Source organism: Balaenoptera musculus, chromosome 6 (genome assembly GCF_009873245.2).
Source record: "Balaenoptera musculus isolate JJ_BM4_2016_0621 chromosome 6, mBalMus1.pri.v3, whole genome shotgun sequence".
NCBI classification, from domain to species: domain Eukaryota; kingdom Metazoa; phylum Chordata; class Mammalia; order Artiodactyla; family Balaenopteridae; genus Balaenoptera; species Balaenoptera musculus.
In genome coordinates, this window is record NC_045790.1 from 84,613,751 (window position 1) to 84,635,887 (window position 22,137).

At 42.3% G+C, this 22,137-nt stretch overlaps 1 protein-coding gene across 4 annotated transcripts in view; it reads left to right on the plus strand.

Annotated features, from left to right (window-relative positions):
- INVS (inversin) overlaps positions 1 to 22,137 on the plus strand; it is a 151,821-nt gene that overhangs the window by 121,306 nt on the left and 8,378 nt on the right. For 3 of the 4 annotated variants that reach the window (XM_036854588.1, XM_036854589.1, XM_036854590.1), the window contains 2 exons: positions 173 to 459; positions 13,342 to 14,059. In XM_036854588.1, coding sequence (XP_036710483.1) covers positions 173 to 459; positions 13,342 to 14,059 — 1,005 coding nt within the window. The remainder of the gene's footprint in view (positions 1 to 172; positions 460 to 13,341; positions 14,060 to 22,137) is intronic. The other variant, XM_036854591.1, reaches the window with a different exon arrangement.

The following is a 22,137-nucleotide window of genomic DNA, read 5'->3' on the forward strand; positions in this document are numbered from 1 at the left end:
CTATAAGACCTGGATAAAAGACAGGAAATTGTGAAATTGTGAAAATTCTGAATTTCCAAATCCCCCCTGTGTTGTGGTAGCTCCTTTTAAAGTTCAATTCTCACTCAGGAACACTTGAACAGGTAACGAACGCTCTTAATTTTTTCCTCTTCCCCTTTGGCTTTGCTCCCAGGAAGCGAGAAGAAGAAAATAGGCGAAGAGAGGCAGAACAGCAGAAGGGAAGGCTGAGCCCAGATTCCTGCAGACCCCAAGTTCCTCCCTGTCTGCCCAGCACCCAGGCTGAGCCCCGCAGGCAGAGCTGGGCGCCCAGCAAACAGCCTCCCTGCAGCGACAAGGCCCAGGGCCCTGAGCGGAAAGCCTGTAGACGGTCTCCAGGCAGAGGGTCTCCAAGCAGAGCCCCCCAGAAGGAGCAGCATCTCTCCCCAGACTTGCAGAGAACAGATCCCAGAAAACCAAATGGTAGGTGTATTGCCTTGTTATTCAGTGCTAACCTATGGACTGCGGGCTCTTTTGATTCACGTATTTAGACCATTTACATTTAAGGTAATTATGTCAGCACTTAAGTCGGCCATTTTATTATTTATTTGCTCTTTATTTCCTCTGTTTCTCTTTTCTTCCCTTCATTAACCAGACTCTCATGATGTGACAGCCCTGTTGTATTTCCTCAAGTTCTTTCTTAGCTTGGGACCTTTGCATATAACAATCCTTTTATCTATATGGACAAAAAGTACCTTTTATTTTTCAGCTCTCAGAGTGAATGCTCCTTCCTCTGTACAGCCATGCCTTCCCACTAAACAAGGCTTTGTTTTCCTGCTATATGCTCCCATAGCTCTCCTGTACTTCCTTATTATGAGGATCATCACCTTTCACTGTTATTACTGGCTTACTTGTCTATTTTTTCCACTAGACTATAAGATCTGTAAAATCAGGGTCGCTTCAGTTATCTACTGCTGTGTAACAAACTACACTAAAACTAAATGGCTTACAATAACAGTTTATTATTTCTTATGATTTTGTGGGTTGGTTGGGCAGTTCCTCTGCAAGCTTCACCTGCTCTCACTCATGTGGCTACATTCAGTTCAAGGTCAGTTGAATTGGATGGTCTAAGATGGACTGACTTGAATGTCTGGCAGTTGATGCTGGTTATCAGCTGGGATTCCTCGACTCTGTTTTACATGGCCTTTCATCCTCCCATAGGCTAAACTGGCTTTCTTACACAGTGGTCTCAGGACATCATTCTAAGAAAGCACAGGAAAAAGCTATAGGACCTCTTGAGGAATAGGCTCTAGAATGTGCACGCTACATTCTGTTGATCAAAGCCAAGTTATATGACCATCCCAGACTAAATAATATGGAGAAATAGATTCCATCTTTATGCGTACTAGGATGGGAGTCATTTGGGGCTACTAAACAATCTATCACAGTTCCTTCTGGTCACAGATTATTCACATTTCTCCCACATGCAAAATATTCTCACCCTTATCTTAGGACCCCCAAATCTCATGCCAATTATCACATCAAGGTTGAAGTCTGGGATCTTGAGACTAGTGTCGTGTCCAGATGTTGTTGAGGTTCCCCAGGTGTGAATCTTTCTGATTCAAAGACCAATAGACAAAACACACATCAACCACACACATACATATTTGTATGGAAATATGTTAATATAAATGTTTCCGACATTACATGAAATTTCTAAAAATCTTAAAAAAAAAAAAAGACCAATAGACAAAACACACATCAACCACACACACACATCCAGCAAGCAGTGGTGAGACAGGAACAGAATAACCACAGGAGACATTCCTGTTCCAAAAGGAGAGAAATAGGAGGTACATAGCACTCACTAGTCCATAGCAATTCTGAAAGCCAGCTGGTTATACATTAGCAGGGCCCCTACTCTGAGGTATGAAATGTGCCTTGATTAGGGTCTGGTTTTACTCCTATGTGTGTTTTCTATTCCATTGTTCTCCTTGGCTCTGGGCTCTGCCACCTGGGTTCTTGGCTCTGCTCTCTGAGAAGTCTTCCTTTTCCTTGAGACATAGCCCATGTTTGCAGCTGAGTAGACTTCTTACCCTGTTTCCTGCATATAGGAAATTGGGGCCTCAGAGGTTCCTTTTCGTTTGGGACCGCCTCAGTAGTTCAAGCTGGTGGCACTCTCAGTGATACAATTATCTCAAAAACTTCATGGGTCTTCTATGAATCTGACTGGGTTCACTCCATGTTCCAAAACCACATCCATAATTATTTTTCAAATAGGCCTCTCTCTACTTTGGGTGGCTCAGGCTGCTGTGGAAAAATGCCCTTGAGATTCTTAGAAGTTCTTTTGTCTAGCTGAGAGCCCTACAATGTACCATCTTTAATATTTTTGAGATCTTAATAAAGGGTTGCACAGCCATACTCTTGATTTGATCTTTATCTCTAGGTCATATCTTACTATATGAGACTCTTTTGTTGGCAAGAAAAAATGAAAATTTAAAACAGTTTTCTAACCCAGCACACTCTGTGCTCTATATTTACTCTAAATTCTGCTTGCAAGCTGAGTAGTTCTTTATTTCTTTCTCCCCGTACCTTATCATATGCAGCTAAAAAAAGCCAGTTGATATTTTCTTCAACATTCTACCTAGAAAGCTCCTAAGCCGTATCTACAAGTTCATTAGGTATATTTTCTATCTTCCAAGTTACTGCAGATGACAATTTTGCCAATTATCCTGCCACTGAATTACACAGTTCACTTTTCTCCAGACTCCAATAGCAATTTCTTCTCTGCTCCTCCAGCCTTCACTAATAGTTTCTTCATTGCCTTTCTAGCTTCTGCTCACCAGCCAGCTCCAAAGTCAATGCTCTGGTTTTTTGTTAGGCCAGCATGTCTCTTTTTTAGGTATCAGTTTCTGTGTTGATTCTCTCTAGCTGCATAACACACCACCCCCCAAACTAAGTGGCTTAAAACAATGGTTTAATATTTTTCACAGTTCTATGGGTTGGTTAGGCAGCTCCTCTACTGGATCAGCTGGACTTACTCATGTGGCTGCTAGAAGTTTGGCCAGGCTAGAAAGTCCAAATGGCTCCCTTCACATGTCTGGTAATTGGTGCTGGCTCTTGGCCAAGGTGTCTCAGTTCTCTTCTGTATGACCTTTCATCATCCAGCAAATTAGACCATCTTCCTTGCATGTTTTTCTCAGGGCAGTGCTCTGAGGGAGAGAAGGTGGAAGCTACAGGTCCTCTTGAGGCCCTGGGCTCCAGAACTGTCACATCACTTATACCACATTCTGTTGATCAGAGCAATTCACAAGGCCAGCCCAGCTCAAGAGAGTGGAGACGTAGACATACTGCAAAATCACATTTGAAAGGTTAGTGGATCCTAGGGTAGGAAGAATCTTTGACCTTTAAACAATCTCTCAGAAGGAGCAATATGTCTCTTACTTCTTTATCCCAGCAGGGTGTCTGGCACATAAGAGATATAATAAACATTTGTTGAATGTATACTAGCTAAGTGCTTGAGATTTGGAGATTGTTAAACATGACACAAAAAGTATTCATTGGGTAAACACGTTTTCTGTAACAGAGTCCCATTTTTATGGCGAAGCTTTGCTTCTACTTAGTTCACCAAATCAACTTATGCATGCATTTATTCAACAGATATGTTTTTGAGCTCATACTATGTGCCAGCCATACTGAATTATAAATAAGACTAAGGACCATACCATCAGCATTTTCTTATAGCAGTGAGCACAGTATTGGTTACATAGGTAAATATTTCTTGACCTGACTCCTCTCTTAGAAAGCACCTGTTGAAAGTTTGATTGGTTTTGGGTTTACTCTGTACCTCAAGAATTATACTTAATTCCTGCAACTTCAAATGGACAGTGGTTTTCCCCCAATCCAGTGCTCTACAGAGCAGAGAGAAGGGGGAGCACAGTTATTTCAGACTACTTACAACTACACAGGGTAATTGTGGCTTGTATTCACCTTACTATAAAATACCTTGAGACAGTTATGCTGCAAAGCTAGTCACATCTACTGTGGACCTGGTCACATTCAGGTAGTTACCTCACATCCTGAGAAGTCCATGAAGATTGGTTTTTTCATAACCAATCCTTTGTCCTTAATTTACTGATACTACTGATAGTTAGACTTCCTCTCCTCACTATTGGTTTAAAGGTGAACTAGTGCATGGTTTTATAATGATTTTCAAGCCATGTAGGGCTCATGAAATGAATTCAGTGGATTGGACTAGGATAATTTTCATGAAACAGACTGCAATAGAACCTATCAAAGTTCACTGCACATTATAAAGGTAATAAGTTCTGTTGCAGTTATATGTCTATGTACATAGGGGTGTGTGTGTGCATGTGTGTGTGTGTTTGTATACGTGCATAAGAGTATACTGGGCCACAATTTAAGATTTATTTCTTGGTATGGGTTATTGTCAAAAATTTTTGAAAATTACTGTTCTAGAACAATTGAGAGGCAGGAGAGCTCCTCATTCGTTTGAGGGCAGGAAGTGGTGTCCTGAATAAGGGACCTCTGGGAAAAGCCAGATTCAGATATGCAAACAGGCTCAGAGAAGCCCAGCATCCAGACTTTGGGGAGAGTTGAAGGAAGAGAGGCCCGTGAGCCTGATTCAGGTGTAAGGAGAGGGAGCTCCAGTTTCAGGGGCAGCCTTTGCCCTTGCTGACCTGCCCAAGAGGCCAGAGTACAAAGGAAAATAGGGAGAAACTTCTAAGAATCAAGACTGGACATTGACTAGGGCTTCTCCAGTATAGTGTTCCCAGGAAACCCAACATAATTGGGCAAAGGACACCCCAAGCCACATTATGTTTGGCCACATAAAGAAGGGTCACAGCTGCCTCAGCTGATCAGTGACCAGGCAGTATAGTAGCATGGGCATCCTAGCAGGAAGCCAGAGATGGGAAACGTTGACCCCTTCTTCTTCTCCATTATCCTATTTCATAAATTAGAGCCTGAGGGTTGTTAGAGAGCATCTAGTTCAGCCTCCTCAAAACAAGTCAGCACCCTGAGGCTCTGAGAGAGGGCCTTGCCTAAGGTCTCTTAACAGGTGATTGCTTTCTTCTTCCTTATTCTTCCCTTTTTGTTGTTTACAATGTGTGTAGAGCATAATGGCTAAGTGTGTAAGCTTTAGACCCTACCACTTACTAGCTATACAATCTTGAGCAGGTTACGTAGCCTCTCCAAGCCTCCTTTTCTTTATTTGTAAAAAAAAAAAAAAAAGAGAGAGAGAGATAATAATGCCTGTCTTAGAAAATTGCGACCGTTAATGAGATAACCCATGTAAAGATTTAAACACAGTGCCTAAAGTACTCTATAAGTATGAGCTGTTACTATAATTAACCTCATTACTATTTCAAAGGGGGGAGGAAAGAGAGGAAGGAAACACTACTTAGAAAGACCGCTGTGGGGCTTCCCTGGTGGCACAGTGGTTAAGAATCCGCCTGGCAATGCAGGGGACACGGGTTCTAGTTCTAGTCTGGGAAGATCCCACATGCCGCGGAGCAACTAAGCCCGTGTGCTACAACTACTGAGCATGCACTCTAGAGCCCGTGAGCCACAACTATTGAGCCCAGGAGCCTAGAGCCCGTGCTCCACAATGAGAAGCCCGCACACCGCAACGAAGAGTGGCCCCCGCTCGCCGCAGCTGGAGAGAGTCTGCGTGCAGCAATGAAGACCCAATGCAGCCAAAAATAAAAATAAATAAAATAAATAAATTTATTTAAAAAAAAGAAAGACCGCTGTGACTGGGTGGAGGATGGATTTGGAGGGCCACGTAGGGCCTATACTAAGGCACAGTAGCAGCAGGGTGATGAGAAGCGGATGGACTTGAGAGGTAGAATTGCAATGACTTGGCAGCAGACTGCTTGTGGGAGGTGGTGGAATAAAGCTGTCTTTGAGTCAGTGTGGTTTTTCAGGAGAGTCTAGTGGAGGAGAAACTCACTGTTTTAAAGGCCATCCCTGATGTTTTCTTATTCTCACCATATGGGCTGCCAGGGCTAGTGGGTATGATTGGTGGGAGTATCAGGGGGCCCTTACATTTGGCACATGTGCAGTGGCTAAGGCAGCAAACTCTATTACCATCTAGATACCAGAGACTCCTTGACTTCTTTTCCTTACTCCAATTATGTATATTCAGCTATTTACTATGTCCTCATTTAGGTGTCCCAAAGGCATCTCAAACTCAACCTGTCCAGGACAGAACTGATCATCATGATTTCATGCAGAACTACTCCTGATATTGGTTAATATCCAATACTTATCCATCTGTATGTCCATCCCAGGAGTAAAAATCTGATCATTATCTTCTTTTCCTTTACCACTCAAAATCCAGTCTGTCGCCGGGTCTTGTCACCTTTACTTCCTAAATAGCTTTCGAATCATTCTTTGTTTCTCATCCACCACCACCACATAGTCTACCTAACATTTGCTTACCTTCATCTCTAACTTGGACTGTTGCAGTAGCTTCCTAACTGGTCTTACTTATCTACTCTGACTCCCCTAATCCATTTTCCTCTCTGTGAGCATATCAGTCCCTTCAGTATGAAATCTCATCATATTACTCCCCTACCCAAAGCCCTGGAATCAACCACTTCTCCAAGGAACCTGGTTCCTTTTGTTGGAGGTGGTATTGGAATCCAAGATCTGAGTGCTAGGTGTGTATACTACTCTTGGACTGTCATTGCTCCTAAGCCCTTTCAGCAGAGAGAACTGAGAAATATTTATATCTATTTGTGCACCTATCAGTGTATATGTGTATTACACACACACACACACACACACACACACACACACACACACACACTGATTTCAAACTGTTACCTCCAATTCCATTCAACACCACAGGGTTTATTCTAGCTTTTATCTTTTTATTTGAAATTTTTTTTCTCCAACAGTGAAAGACCTGGCTCCCATTATCTATGATATATATGCTTATTTGTTCAATCCTAGTATACACGTAAGGTAGATTCAGAATTGCCAACCCATACCCCTTTGAGAAATAAATTTACTAACTAGAGCTTAGTATTTACATACATTTCTTTTTGTCCTTAGTCTTACAGTACTCAGCTAAAATATGATTTTACAAAGTTACTTGGGTGAGTTCCCTTCTTCTCCACCTTTTTAGTGTGGTTACCTGATCTAATTCTGTAATAGTGTTAGGTTTATTTGTTATTGTTTTTATTCCATTTTGGGTTCTTTCCCATATCCTAGCTGATTCTAATTGCTGTTCATTTTTTTTTTTGGTAGTTGGGTACTTTTTATTTAAACAGAAAATGACATTTTCTCATAATTATAAAATTACTTAATGTACATTACCAAAAAATTTAAATCAGAGAAAAGAACAAAGAAGAAAAAATTAAAATCCTCCTTAATCTTAAAATAAACAACTATACAAACCTTTCTACTAGAACTTTTTTTTAATTCAGAAATTAAATTAAATTAAATTAAATTAAATTTTTTTTTTAATTCAGAAAATTCAGAAACAGGGCATCCTGTTTTGAGATGTTCTTACATAATTTCTTTGTTTTCAACAAAAATGTTAGTAGCTGCTTAGCATTATATCAGATTATGAATACAGCATGCTTTGTTTAATCACGCCTGTGTTGGACATATAAACTAAACAGCCTTTCATATAAATTTTTGTATATACCTCTAATTTTTATGGCTCTTTAAACATGCTGCCAGGGACTTCCCTGGTGGCGCAGTTGTTAAGAATCTGCCTGCCAATGCAGGGGACACGGGTTTGAGCCCTGGTCCAGGAAGATCCCACATGCCACGGAGCAACTAAGCCCATGCGCCACAACTACTGAGCCTGCGCTCTACAGCCTGCGAGCCACAACTACTGAGCCCACGTGCCACAACTACTGAAGCCCACGCACCTAAAGCCCATGCTCCACAACAAGAGAAGCCACCGCAATGAGAAACCCGCGCACTGCAATGAAGAGTAGCCCCTGGTCGCCACAACTAGAGAAAGCCCATGCGCAGCAACGATGATGCAAAGCAGCCAAATAAATAAATAAATAAATAGATAGATAAAAGAAAACTTAAAAACCAAAAACAAACATTCTACCAGATATCTTTCCAGGAAGGTTGCAGACATTTGTTTCACCCTTTCAAAAGCAAAAACCAAAAACCTCTCTCCAAACACTTAGGCAAATAATGGTTTTACTAAATCCTAGTTAGTAAGATGGAATTTTATCATATTTTTATTGGCTTTGTGTATCTATTTTCTGGATTACTCACTGATGTCTGCTGTCAATTTTTATACTGGTTTTTCATTTTCTTAATATTTCTAAAAGCTCTTTATATAATAAGGATAGTAACCTTTCTCTGTCATGTATAATGAACTTTTTTTGTTTACCTTTTAATTCTGTTTCATTTTTTTCTTCTGAGATTTTTTTCTTTGTGGTTTTATGCCAAGAAAAGGTTTTTCCCACTTTAAGATCTAATAAACACATATATTTTCTAATTTTTACTATCTCATATTTAATTCGTTATATAGTGAGGTTGGAATTGAATGATTTCTTTTTAGAGAATAAGCAGTTGTTCTAGCCATAAACATGGAATAATCCGGAGCTGCAGCGCTGGCAGTAGGCTTGTGAATAATGGCTTCTGAAGGAGTATAGCATCACTCTCTGGGGTCATACCCAGGGCCTATGAGCACCTCATCTCCTGGGTCCACAAATTCAAAATGCCATCTTTATTGTTTATTTTCATATATGGGAATATTTTTAGCATTCTATTCTTTCTCACTGATCTATCTCTACTAATACCTAAATCACATTATCTTTATGATTACTAGCTATTAGTATCTAATGATATCTAGCCATCTCTTTATTATTTTTCTTTTTTCTCTTCTTTTTAATAGAGTTTACTTTTTAGAGCAGTTTTAAGTTCACAGCAAAACTGAGCAGAAAGTACAGAGAGTTCCCATATACTCCTACTGCCACACATGTACAGGCTCCCCAACATCAACAACCTACACCAGAGTAGCACGTTTGCTACAATTGATGACCTACACTGACACATCATTATCACCCAAGTCCAATTTACATCAGGATTCACACCTGGTGTTGTACATTCTGTGGGTTTTCACAAATGTATAATGACTTGTATCCTGCATTGTGTCATACAGACATGCATGTGTCACTGCCCGTATTAGGGGTCTCCAGAGAAACAGAACCAGTTAGATAGATAGATAGATAGATAGATAGATAGATAGATAGATAGATAGATAGACAGACAGACAGACAGACAGACAGACAGACAGACAGACATAACGGGAGATTTGGTATAGAAATTTGCTCACTTGATTATGGAGGCTGAGAAGACCCACAGTCTGCCATCTGTAAGCTGGAGACCCAGGAAAGTTGGTGGTGTGATTCAGTGAGTCCAAAGGCTTAAGAACAGGAGAGCAGATGCTATGAGTCTGAGTCCAAAGGTTTGGAAATTGAGGGGCTAAGGGTATAAATCCTGGTCCAAGTCTAAAAGCCTGATAAACAGGAACACCTGTGTCCAAGGGCAGGCGAAAATGGATGTCCCAGCTCAAGCAAAGAGCACAAAATCACCCTTCCTCCACGGTTTTGTTCTATTTAGGCCCTGAACAGACTGGACAGTGCCCACCTGCCTTAGTGAGGGTGATCTTCTTTACTCAGACTACCAATTCAAATGCTAATCTCTTCTGGAGACACCCTCACAGACACACCCAGAAATAATGTTTTATCAGCTATATGGGCATCCCTTATACTAGTCAAGTTGACACATAAAATTAACCATCACACTGCCCTAAAAATCCGCTGCGCTCTGCCTACACGTCTCTCTCTTCCCCAAACCCCTGGTAACTACTGAGCCATTTAGGATCTCCGTAGTTTTGCCTTTTTCCAGAAGGTCATATAGTTGGAATTATATAGTATATGGCCTTTTCAGAGTGGCCTCCTTCACTTAATAATATGTAGTAGTAATATTCATGCAAGTAAAGTAATATTTCACTTAATAATATTCTACATGGCTTGGTAGCTTATATCTTTTTGGTACACATTTCACTTTTAGGTCATTTTCTTTTAGTTTATTTCTTTTTATTGCTGAATAATATTGCATTGTCTGGGGACTTCCCTGGTGGTCCAGTGGTTAAGACTCCGTGCTTCCACTGCAGGGGGCTGGGGTTTGATCCTTCGTGGGGGAACTAAGATCCCACATGCCACACGATGCAGCCAAAAAAGATAAAATTCCATTGTCTGGATGTACCACAATTTATTTATCTGTTCACCTACTGAAGGACATCTTGGTTGCTCCAAGTTTGGGCAATTAGGAATAAAGCTACTATAAACATCCATATGCAGGATGTTGGGTGGACATAAGGTTTTAATTCAGTTGGGGAAATACCAAAGAGCAAGATTGCTGGATTATATGGTAAGAACATGCTCAGTTTCATAAGACACTGCCAAACAGTCTTCCAAAGTGGCTGCACCATTTTGCATTCCACCAGCAATGAATGAGAGTTCCTGTTGCTTGTCACCCACATCAGCATTTGGTGTTGTCAGTGTTTTTGATTTTCACCATTCTAGTAGATGTGTAGTGGTATCTTGTTGTTTTAATTAATTGGTTTTTTATTTTGTTTTGTTTTGGTGTGTGTGAAACATTATAGTGGTTGTAAGAGTCAGAGCCTTACAGAAAGGTTTACTCAGAGAAGTGCTGCTCCCTCCTCATCCTACTACTCAGTTTCCATTTCCCTCTTCCTTCTACCCCTTTCCCACTCCATCCCCATAGGGATCCAATCTCTTCAGTTGCTAGATTATCCTTTCTATATTTCTTTTGTACAAATGAGCAGATACAAATACATTTCTTTCTTTTTTTTTAAACCATACCGGTTTTTTTTGTTTGTTTGATTTTTTTTTTAATTTGGTTGAGTCAGTTCTTAGTTGCAGCAGGTGGGCTCCTTAGTTGTGGCATGTGGGCTTCTTAGTTGTGGCATGCATGTGGGATCTAGTTCCTGGACCAGGGATGGAACCCAGGCCCCCTGCATTGGGAGCACAGAGCCTTAACCACTGCGCCACCAGGGAGGTCCCAGGTACAAGTATATTTTCTTATATCCTCTTATTTCTTACAAGAAGAGTAGTATAGTTTATATACTCTTTTGCACTTAAGAATAGTTATTTTAAAGTCTGTTTCTGAAAACACATTATCTGGATAACCAGATAATGTGTGTCTGTTTTATTGTCTATTCTCTCTCCTTCCCTCCCTCTCTCAATTTTGTCTTGTCTCATCTCCCTGTATATTTTTCACTAAGTACTGGATCACTGAATATAAAAAATTAGAGAAATAACTAGAAGCCTAGCATGATATTAATTCCTCCAGGGAGGATTTACATTGGCTTCTCTCAGGCATTCAGAAGCAAGAACAATCCAAGGTCACCTTAATCCGGTTTCCAGAACTGAGATGATACAGAGCTGGGCTTCAGTCCCTGCAAGGTCAATCCACGACCAGTGGGCCTTTTTTCCTAAGACATAGCCTTCCAGAGTCCCAGTCCAAACCAATGCTTCTTGGCAGGATCTGGACTCCAAGTTTTGTCCTCCAAACCTCAAGGAGCCTCATTTCCCTAGGGATATGTGGCCCCAAATGCCTTGCTCATCTCCTGGTTGCCTGATTCTCTTGGATCTTGGCCCCATATTTTTTTTCTGCCTTGTTAGCTCTTTGATGCCTTCAGACAGGTGGTTTGTAATATTTTGTTTAACTTTTCTATTGTCCTTTTTGATGAGTATGCTTCAATTCTGCCATTATGGAAGCAGAAGTTCCTTCACTGTTTTTTACATTGAGACTAAAATTTTTATTTTATATGTTGTATTTAGTTATTTAAAATATATATATATATTCTTTTCTCAAATTCTTAATTTCTTTTATGTGTTTAATGAGTGCATGTGAGTGTGCATACACACTGTTCTATTAGCTAAAGTTCTTGTTGACCTAATCTTCCTATTTTCTCTATTAACTATTCCTCATGGTAGATTGTTTCCTTGTGTATTTTGTAATTTGGGATTGTGAAGTTATTTTCAGGAGGTCCCCTCTGTGCAGCCTGGGTTGAGGTCATGCCATCCTAAAGCAATATTGTGTTTGCTTCTAAGAGGCACCCTGCAATACCACCATCCTGAGACTAGTTTTTATATTAATTTTTCCTATGGGTTGAGAATAAATGAATACCAAACCCATGTGAGGCACAGCACTTTGGTTTCAAATTCTCATGGATGACTCTTTACCCCATCCCGAACCTAAGCTGAGACAAATTTCCTTGTCATCTTCCAGTGCTGGGAAGATTTTTTATCTGGACCATCATTTCCCAGGGGTCTACCACCTCAAGAGTCCTGGCTTCATGCAGGGTCCTGTTTCCAGTTAACTTTCTGCCTGCAAGGCTCATTTTCTGTTCTTATCTGGATGTTAAAACAACCAGTTATTTAATAAGACCAGCCGTTGCCCCACTTCACTGCTACCACTTGCCCGACAGTCGCTGGATCAGCTCACAAGCTTATCACTCAGTTCTCAGTTTTCCCTTTGTTTTTGGCCCCCAGGAATTTCCTTTATTTTCTTGAAAGCATTATGGTGCTTTTAAAGTAATGTTTATTATAAATATTTTAGTCAGCATTTCTAGGTATTTTTTTATAATATCTTTTTTTTTTAATTTTATTTTATTTTTGGCTGCATTGGGTCTTCCTTGCTGCGTGCGGGCTTTCTCTAGTTGCGGCGAGCAGGGGCTACTCTTCCTTGCAGTGCTCAGGCTTCTCATTGCAGTGGCTTCTCTCGTTGCAGAGCACGGGTTCTAGGCGTGTGGACTCGGTAGTTGTGGCACACGGGTTTAGTTGCTCTGCGGCATGTGGGATCTTCCTGGACCAGGGATCGAACCTGTGTCCCCTGCATTGGCAGGTGGATTCTCAACCACTTTGCCACCAGGGAATAGGTTTTTCTTTTTAATATTTATTTGGCTGAACCGGGTCTTAGTGGCGGCATGTGGGATCTTTTAGTTGCGGCATGTGGGATCTAGTTCCCTGACCACGGATCGAACCCGGTCCCCCTGCACTGGGAACGCAGGGTCTTAACCACTGGACCACCAGGGAAGTCCCATTTCTAGGTATTTGTAGGGGAAGGCTTTCAGGTTATCTAACCTCCTGTTGCTAGAAATAGAAGTTAAACAATTTTTTCCTACTCGTAATCAGCACTATCATGGTGATACTAGAGGACAAGTCTGAATTTTTTTTTTTTTTTTTTTTGTGAACAGTGAGCAGAACTGCCCTACTATGCAAGTTTTGGACAATAAAGATTCTTCCCCTTCTTCCTTGTCTCCCCAAGAAACATCCAGAGAACATTCTAAAGGCCGATCTGCCTGTGTCCACTTCAGCCCCAGCGAAGGCAGTGATGGAAACAGGCGTCCAGGAGCCTCCTCTGTCGAGAAGTCCAGAGGTGAGACAGTTGGCGAGCAGCAGTGTGACAAGGGGAAAGGCTCCTTGAAGCAGCCCTCCTGTGTCAGGGGGTCTGGGCCTGCTGAGGAAGGAGAGGACCCCAGCTGGGCAGCTGCAAGCCTTCCACAGCAGGACGGCCACTGGAAGCCCAGCCGGCGGCAGGATGCAGCACCCAAGGCCAAATGTGCCTCCCAGAAAAGGCGCAGCCAGGAGCTCAGAGGAGGGAGGCGCTCCCCGGCTGGATCCAGCCGGCCTGGCAGTGCCAAGGGGGAGGCCGTCCGTGCTGGGCAGAGTCCTCTCCACCACCGGACGCCGAGAAACACAGTGACGCAGGACAAGTTCGCAGGAGGGACCTACTCAGATTTGCCATCGAGCACAGAGGTGTTGAGGTCAGGAGTCAGGAAGCTGGGTACATCCGCCCTGTCGGAGGACACTCAGCTATCTAAGGAGACTGATCCAGCACCTGGTCCCCTCTCTGGGCAGAGTGTGAATATTGACCTTCTCCCCGTAGAGCTGCGGCTGCAGATAATCCAGAGAGAAAGAAGCAGGAAAGAGCTGTTTCGCAAAAAGAACAAGGCAGCAGCGGTCATCCAGCGGGCCTGGAGAAGGTAGGAAGATGGGATGCCACAGCATCTTTGGCTCTGTGGCTGTCCTGATCCCCCTGATGTGATACCCCCGTGCTCTGTGATACTTTCTAGTGAATTCCATGTGCTGGCATGACAAGGCCAATTTTATTGAGCCTACCCATGAGAGTCACACATGTGTAGATCTTAGTAATTTATATTGGGTAAGCTATTTGGAAGGTGTTTTTACCCAGAAAGATAGGAAAGTACCCAGGATAGCCTGGTGTAAATGAAAAACCATGAAGCCTAAGTTTCAGGTGAAGCTCTAAGAGGTTATCTGACCTTGAGCAAATCACTCAGCATCCCTGACCCTCAGTTTCCTCCTCTGTAAAATGGGGTTTAACAATTGCCGCACCCATCCTGTTCATGTGACAGGTTGCTAGAATGAGATAACGTGTGCTTTGTAAATTCTAAAGCACTACACATGTAAGATATTTTATTTTCCTTCTTTACTACCCAGGAATTAGATACAGTGGATTAAGTGACTGAAATTTATCACAAAAACCTGTGTGAGCCTCGACCAAGCTCAGAATGTGGGGTAGGAGCTGGGAGTGGTGGTGGAGGCTTACTGAAACACTGAGGTGAACACCACCAGGGGGTAATTCTGGGAGGACTCGAAGAGTGCTTTGCTGCAAGTTTTCACATGTCTCACGATCTCCTTCACACTGCAGGCCCCACGAGGGCCTCCATCCAGATTAGGCCTTTCAGTGATGACCACGCCCAGGGGAGGGCCAGACCGTCGGCCGCAGGTGGGGGTCATGTGGTCTCCATCAGATCACTGCGAGCGCAGGTGTGCCCCCTGTCAGGAGATAAAAGGGCCGAAGAGACCCTGCTGTTGGCAGAGGGAGAGTTGAGCGGCTTGTGAGGCCCAGGGAGAGGCCTCAGGGACTGTCATGCCAAAGTCTCCTAACCCAGAGCCGGGCGACCTGCACGGCCTTCGCTATAGTGCGTCCTCACGTCTGTTCAGGCTCGTGGCTCTTTACAAAGTCGTCTCATGCCTGACCCCTTTGCTCTCCCAACCATGCCAGGAAGCCGTCAGGATAGGGATTAGCGTCCCTGTTTTTCAGACAAGCAATGGTCTCAGGAAAAAAGACTTGTCCTGATGGTCAGACCCAGCACTTGAAGTTCTGTCTGACTTGAGTCCAGGGGCCTTTCCCTTACATTCTCAGTAAAAGTAGTGTCTGCTGTGGTCAAAATAATGGAGGCGGAGGCCGACCTCGCACTCTGCACCTCAGGACAGGCTGGAGGACAGGCTGCCTGGATGGTCTCACGTGCATCAAGGTAATGTTGTTATGGGGGACGTTGTTGTTAGCACTGTTATTAATACTAGTAGTTGCATTCATCAGGCACTTGGGCCAGACACTGTTCTAAGTAGTTTTACATGTATTAACTCATCTAAACCCTCAGTCACGCTGTGAGGAATACTGGGATCACTGTTCTCCCCATTCCACGAATGAGGAAACTGAAGCACAGATGGGTTCATCACCCTCAGGCTACAGAGCTAGTGCGTGCCAGTGCTGGCCTGCAGCTGAGACCGTAGGCCTCTGAAGCCACAGATGGGAAGGGTCCCTGCTCCCCTTCCTTGGGGCGTTCCGCCAGGACGTGCACTGGCTACCATCCCAGAGGAACTTTTTGTGAAGTATTTCAGCCGCCACCTGGGGCGCACACAAGCCCGCGAGGTTTGCCACGTCAGGCCCCACAGCTGCTCCCCAGCTGCAGCGCCTCCCCATCATACTGTCCTTTGACTCCTTTGAAGAGTCAGCAGCTGACAGGTCCTGTCAGTAAGTGTCCATAGCAGCAAATGAGCCTTCAGCCCTTCCCCCCAAGAACAGTGGGCTCACAGTCTGTGCACCATCTGGGGAGGCAGTTACACAGGCCCCCTCTGGCTGCAACACTGTGCAATTCCGAGTCCCGGGACGTCGACTCCCAAAGGGCTTCTGGGACGCTGCACACCGTGGCAAGTCCCGTGTCTGGTGACAGTAAAAACCCTTTTATTGATTCCGCTATGGCCCTATATGTCTTCCATTTGAAGCACAGGAGCCCTAAGTGCTGTCCGGGGACAGCGTGTGGTGTCCGACAGCAAACCTCAGGGGCACCGAGGGCTGGGGTAGGGAGCGGGGCTTGGCACACGACCTCCCATAAATGCAGGCCGCCGTCATAGGAGACGTGCCCGGGGCCAGCAGGGAGGCAGGCTGACTGGAAAACGCACAGGATGGGGTGAGCAGATTGAACCTGGGGCCCAGAGAAAATGAAGCTTTGTCTAAGCGTCTGAGTTTTATTACCAGTCAAGACTTGACTATTTTAAAGGTTGAAACTGGATACTGGACAAGCTAGGCTGGGCTGGAAAGTTGCTGTGGTGAAGACGAGTTGCTGTGTAAGGCACTTCCCATCGGGTCCTCTCCAGCATGTTTTGAGGTGAATAAACAAGGTTAGGCTAGACCATAACAAGTGCCCTGGCGCCCCGGGCTGAAAGGGATGATTGGGTGTGCTCGGATTCTCAGCAAACCAGGCGTGCACGTTCTCCCTGAGAAGGGGAGAATAGAGGCTGTGACTGACCACTAGGACCATGAGACACAGCCTCAGTCTCCATCCCAGAGTCGATGAGGTGGCAGCTGTGCCCCCCGAAAGCCGGAGCTGTTAGAGCTTCAGCCAACACCCAGGCTTCCCGACAAGTCCTCTGCCCACAGAGCGGGGGGTGTGGAAGAACTGACTGCAGAGCGGTATTGTCCTGTTAACTCTCGCTTCTCTCTACACTTGGCTTTTTGGAAATGTGGTACATGTTCTAGTAAAGGGGTGCCATGGTTTGTCACGCTCCAGGGAAAGAAAGGAAGAATTATGTAGTTCGACTGAAATCAGCCTTTCGAGCAGGAGGGAGGGGCTGCACCAAGCACTGCAAGGAGCTTCGAGCATTTGGGAAGAAGGTTGTGTCCTGGTTGGTGTGTTGTAAGATCAGGCACAGGGCCTGCTGCTCTCTGCAGCACCCTGTAGGCTCACCAGGAGTAGTTAATCAGCTGTGCATAATGAACACTGGTGCAGCTTTCCTTAGGAGGCTCCGAAACATCTGTGCTCAATAAGAGGTTTGGGAGTGCACATGGGATAAACACCATCAGAAAAGCACTAGAGGTAAATATAGCCATCATCCTGGTGCCCCTCCCCTCTCTCCCGCCCCAGGCTCTGCCCTCCAACACATTGATCTTAGTAAAATTCAGCTCTTACATTTGCCACTATTCTTAAAAACCCCTGATCATCCCCACCAAGTCCTTAGCAGTATTTGGCTGTTGGACCAGACAGCACTGATTTTGAATGTTGGCCTCTCCTAGCTCTAGCTGTTCGCCTTTTCCCCCCAATTTTTACTGTGATATAATTTACATATGGCACTGTATAAGTTTAAGGTGTACAGCATAATGATTTGATTTACATATATTGTGAAATGATGACCACAATAAGTTTAGTTAACATCCGTCATCTCACACAGATAAAAAGAAAAAGGTTTTCTTCCTTGTGATGAGAACTCAAGATTTACTCTTTAACAGCTTTCATATATACCATAAAGCAGTGTTAGCTACAGTCATCATGTTGTACATTACATCCCCGGTACTTACTTGTCTTATAACTGGAAATTTGCACCTTTTGATCACTTTCATCCAATTCCCCTCCTCTAATAACCACAAATCTGATTTCTTTTTCTATGAGTTTGGTTTTTTGTTTTTGTTTTTGAAGATTTCACGTGTAAGTGAAATAATACAGTAGTTGTCTTTCTCTGACTTATTTCACTTAGCATAATGCCCTCAAGGTCTATCCATGTTGTTGCAAATGGCAGGATTTCCTTCTTATTTTAGGCTGAATAATATTCTACTGTGTGTATATATAATATATATAATAATCTAATGTGTGTGTGTGTGTATATATATATATATTCCACAACTTCTTTATTTGTTCATCTATCAATGGACACTTAGGTTGTTTCCATGTCCTGGCTATTGTAAATAATACTATTATGAACATAGGGGTGCAGATGTCTCCACTTCCTTCAGATATATACCCTGTAGTGGGATTGCTGGATCATATGGTAGTTCTATTTTTAATTTTTTTAGGAACCTCCATACTGTTTTCCATAGTGGCTGCACCAATTTACATTCTCACTAACAGTGCAGGAGGGTCCCGTTTTCTCCACATTCTCACCAGCACTTCTCTCTTGTCTTTTTGATGACAACTGTTCTAATGGATGTGAGGTGATATCTCATTGTGGTTTTTTTTTTTTATAGATTTATTTTTATCTTTGGCTGCGTTGGGTCTTCATTGCTGTGCGTGGGCTTTCTCTAGTTGCAGCGAGCAGGGGCTACTCTTCGTTGTGGTGCGTGGGCTTCTCAGTGCTGTGGCTTCTCTTGTGGAGCCCGGGCTCTAGGCACACGGGCTTCAGAAGCTGTGGTGTACGGGCTCAGTAGTTGTGGCTCGCAGGCTCTAGAGTGCAGGCTCAGTAGTTGTGGCACATGGGCTTAGTTGCTCCACAGCATGTGGGATCTTCCTGGACCAGGGATCAAACCTGTGTCCCCTGCATTGGCAAGCAGATTCTTAACCACTGTGCCACCAGGGAAGTCCCTCTCACTGTGATTTTGATTTGTATTTCCTTGACGATTAGTGATGTTGAACACCTTTTTATATACCTGTCGGCCATTTGTATATCTTGGGAAAATTTCTATTCAGGTTCTTTGCCCATTGGATTATTATTATTATTTGCTATCTAGTTGTACAACTTCTTTATATACTTTGGATATTAACCTTATACATGGTTTGCAAATATTTTTTTTCCATTCGTAGGTTGCCTTTTTATTCTGTTGATCATTTCTTTTGCTGTGCAGAAGTTTTTTAGTTTGATGTAGTCCCACTTATTTTTTATTTTGTTGCTTATGCTTTAAGTGTTGTATCTAGGAAATCACTGCAAAGACCCATGTTAAGGAACTTTTTCCTATGTTTTCTTCAAGGAGTTTTGTGGTTTCTGGTCTTTTATTTAAGTCTTTAATCCACTTTGAGTTAATTTCTGCAAGTGGTGTAAAATAGGGTTCTAGTTTCATTCTTTCACGTGTGAATATTTAATTTTCCCAGCACCATTTACTGAAGAGACTGTCTTTTCTCCATTGAGTATTCTTGGCTCCCTTGTCAAATATTAGTTGACTATTTATGTATGGGTTTATTTCTGGGCTCTAAATTCTGTTCTGTTGGTCTATGTGTCTATTTTTATTCCATTTATACTGTTTTGATTACTATAGTTTTATAGTGTAGCTTGAAATCAGGAAGTGTGATGCTTTATTCTTTCTCAGGATTGCTTTGGCTATTCAAGGTCTTTTGTGTTTCTATATAAATTTTGGTATTGTTTGTTCTACTTCTGGTTTTTTTTCCCATATTTATTATTTATTTATTTATTTATTTGGCTGTGCCAGGTCTTGGTTGCGGCACGCAGGATATTTAGTTGCAGCATGCGGGATCTTCAGTTGCGGCATGTGGTATCTTTTAGTTGCGGAATGCGAACTCTTAGTTGCGGCATGTGGGATCTAGTTCCCTGATCAGGGATCAAACCCGGGCCCTCTGCATTAGGAGCGTGGAGTCTTAAGCACTGGAACACCAGGGAAGTCCCTCTACTTCTGTTTTTTTTTTTTAAAGCCATTGGAATCTTGATAGGGATTGAATCTATAAATGGCTTTGGGTAGCATGGATATTTTAACAATATTAATTCTTCCAATCCATGAACACAGAATACCCTTCCATTTATTTGTATTTTCTTCAGTTTCTTTCATCAATGTCTTATAGTTTTCAGGGTAGAGATTTTTTCACCTCCTTGGTTAAACTTATTCCTAAGTATTTTATTGTTTTTGATGCTACTGTAAATGGAATTCTTTAATTTATTTTTCACATCACTCTTAATGTATAGAAACACTACTGATTTTGTGTATTGATTTTGTATGCTGCACCTGTACTGAAGTTGTTGATTAGATCTAACGGTTTTGTGAAGTCTTTAGGATTTTCCATATATAAAATCATGTCATCTACAAATGAAGACAATTGTTTTTTTAAGTTTTTTTTTTTAATTAATTAATTTATTTATTTTGGGCTGTGTTGGGTCTTCATTTCTGTGCGAGGGCTTTCTCTAGCCGCGGCAAGCGGGGGCCACTCTTCATCGCGATGCACGGGCCTCTCACTATCGCGGCCTCTCTTGTTGCGGAGCACAGGCTCCAGACGCGCAGGCTCAGTAGTTGTGGCTCACGGGCCTAGTTGCTCCACGGCATGTGGGATCTTCCCAGACGAGGGCTCGAACCCGTGTCCCCTGCATTGGCAGGCAGATTCTCAACCACTGCGCCACCAGGGAAGCCCCGAAGACAATTTTAATTCTTCGTTTCCCATTCTGATTCCTTTTTTGCTTTCTTGCTTGATTGCTCTGGCTAGGACTTCTAGTATTTTGTTGAAAAGGAGTGGTGAGTGTAGGCACCCTTGCCTTATTCCTGATCTTAGAGGAAACACTTTCAACCTTACCCAACTGAGTATGATGTTAGCTGTGGGCTTGTCATATATGACTTTTATTATGTTGAGGTATGTTTCTTCTATACTGAATTTGTTAAGGGTTTTTATCATGAACAGATGTTGGATTTTGTCAAATGCTTTTTCTGTGTCTTTTGAGATGATCATGTGATTTCTTTCATTCTATTAATATGATGTATCACATCGATTTATCTGCATATGTTGAACCATCCTTGCATTCCAGGAATAAATCCTTCTTGACCATGGGGAATGATCCTTTTAATGTGCTGCTGAATTTGGTTTGCTAGTATTTTATTAAGAAATTTTGCATCTGTATTCATCAGGGATATTGGCCTATACTTTTCTTGTAGTGGAATTTTTTTCTAGCTTTGGAGTCAGGGTAATGTGGGCTCATGAAGTGAGTTTGGGAGTGTTCCCTCCTCTTCAAATGTTTTGAAGAATTTGAAGGATTGGAATTCTTCTTTAAATGTTTAGTAGAATTCATCAGTGAAGCCATCTGGTCCTGGACTTTTCTTCATTAGGAGATTTTTGATTACAAATTCAATCTTCTTACTCTTTATTGGTCTGTACAGATTTTTTATTTCTTCCTGATTCAGTCATGGTAGGTTGGTTGTTTCTAAGAATTTCTCCATTTCTTTTAGGTTGTCTAGTTTGTTGGTATATAGTTGTTTACAGCAGCCTCTTATGATCCTTTGTATTTCTGTGGTATCAGTTGCGGTGTTTCCTTTTCCATTTATGATTTTGTTGCTTTGAATCCTTTTTTCCCCTTCTTGGTTTGTAGAGCTAATTGTCAACTTGGTTTACCTTTTCAAAGAACCAACTTAGCTTTTTAAATCTTTTCTATTGTTTTCCTGTTCTCTGTGTCATTTATTTCTGCTCTAATCTTTATTATTTCCTTCCTTCTAACTCTGGGCTCAGTTTGTTCTTGTTCTAGTTCCTTAAGGCATACAGTTAGATTGTTTGAGATCTTTCTTATTTCTTAATATAGGCATTTATTACTATGAACTTCCCTCTTAAAATTACATTTGCTGCATCTCATAAGTTTTGGTATGTAGCGTTTGTATTTGCAATTTGTCTCAAGATACCTTTCAAGTTTCCCTTTCAGTTTCTTCTTTGATCCATTGGTTGTTCAGGAGAGTGTTTAATTTCCATGTATTTATGAGTTTTCCAATTTCCCTCCTATTATTCATTTCTAATTTCATACCATTACGATCAGAGAAGAGATTTGGTATGATTTCAGTCTTCTTGAATTTGCTAAGACTTGTTTTGTGGCCTAACACATGATTTATCCTAGAAAATGTTCCATGTGCACTTGAAGAATGTTTTTTCTGATTGTTGGATAACTATTCTCTATATGTCTGTTATGTCCATTTGGTCTATAGTGTTCAAAACCACTGTTTCCTCTTTGACTCTTTGAGTGATTTATCCATTGTTGAGTGTAGGGTATTAAAGTCCCTAGCTATTACTGTATTGCTGTTTATTTCTTCTGTTAGCTCTGGTAGTTTTGTATATTTAGGTGCTCTGATGTTGGG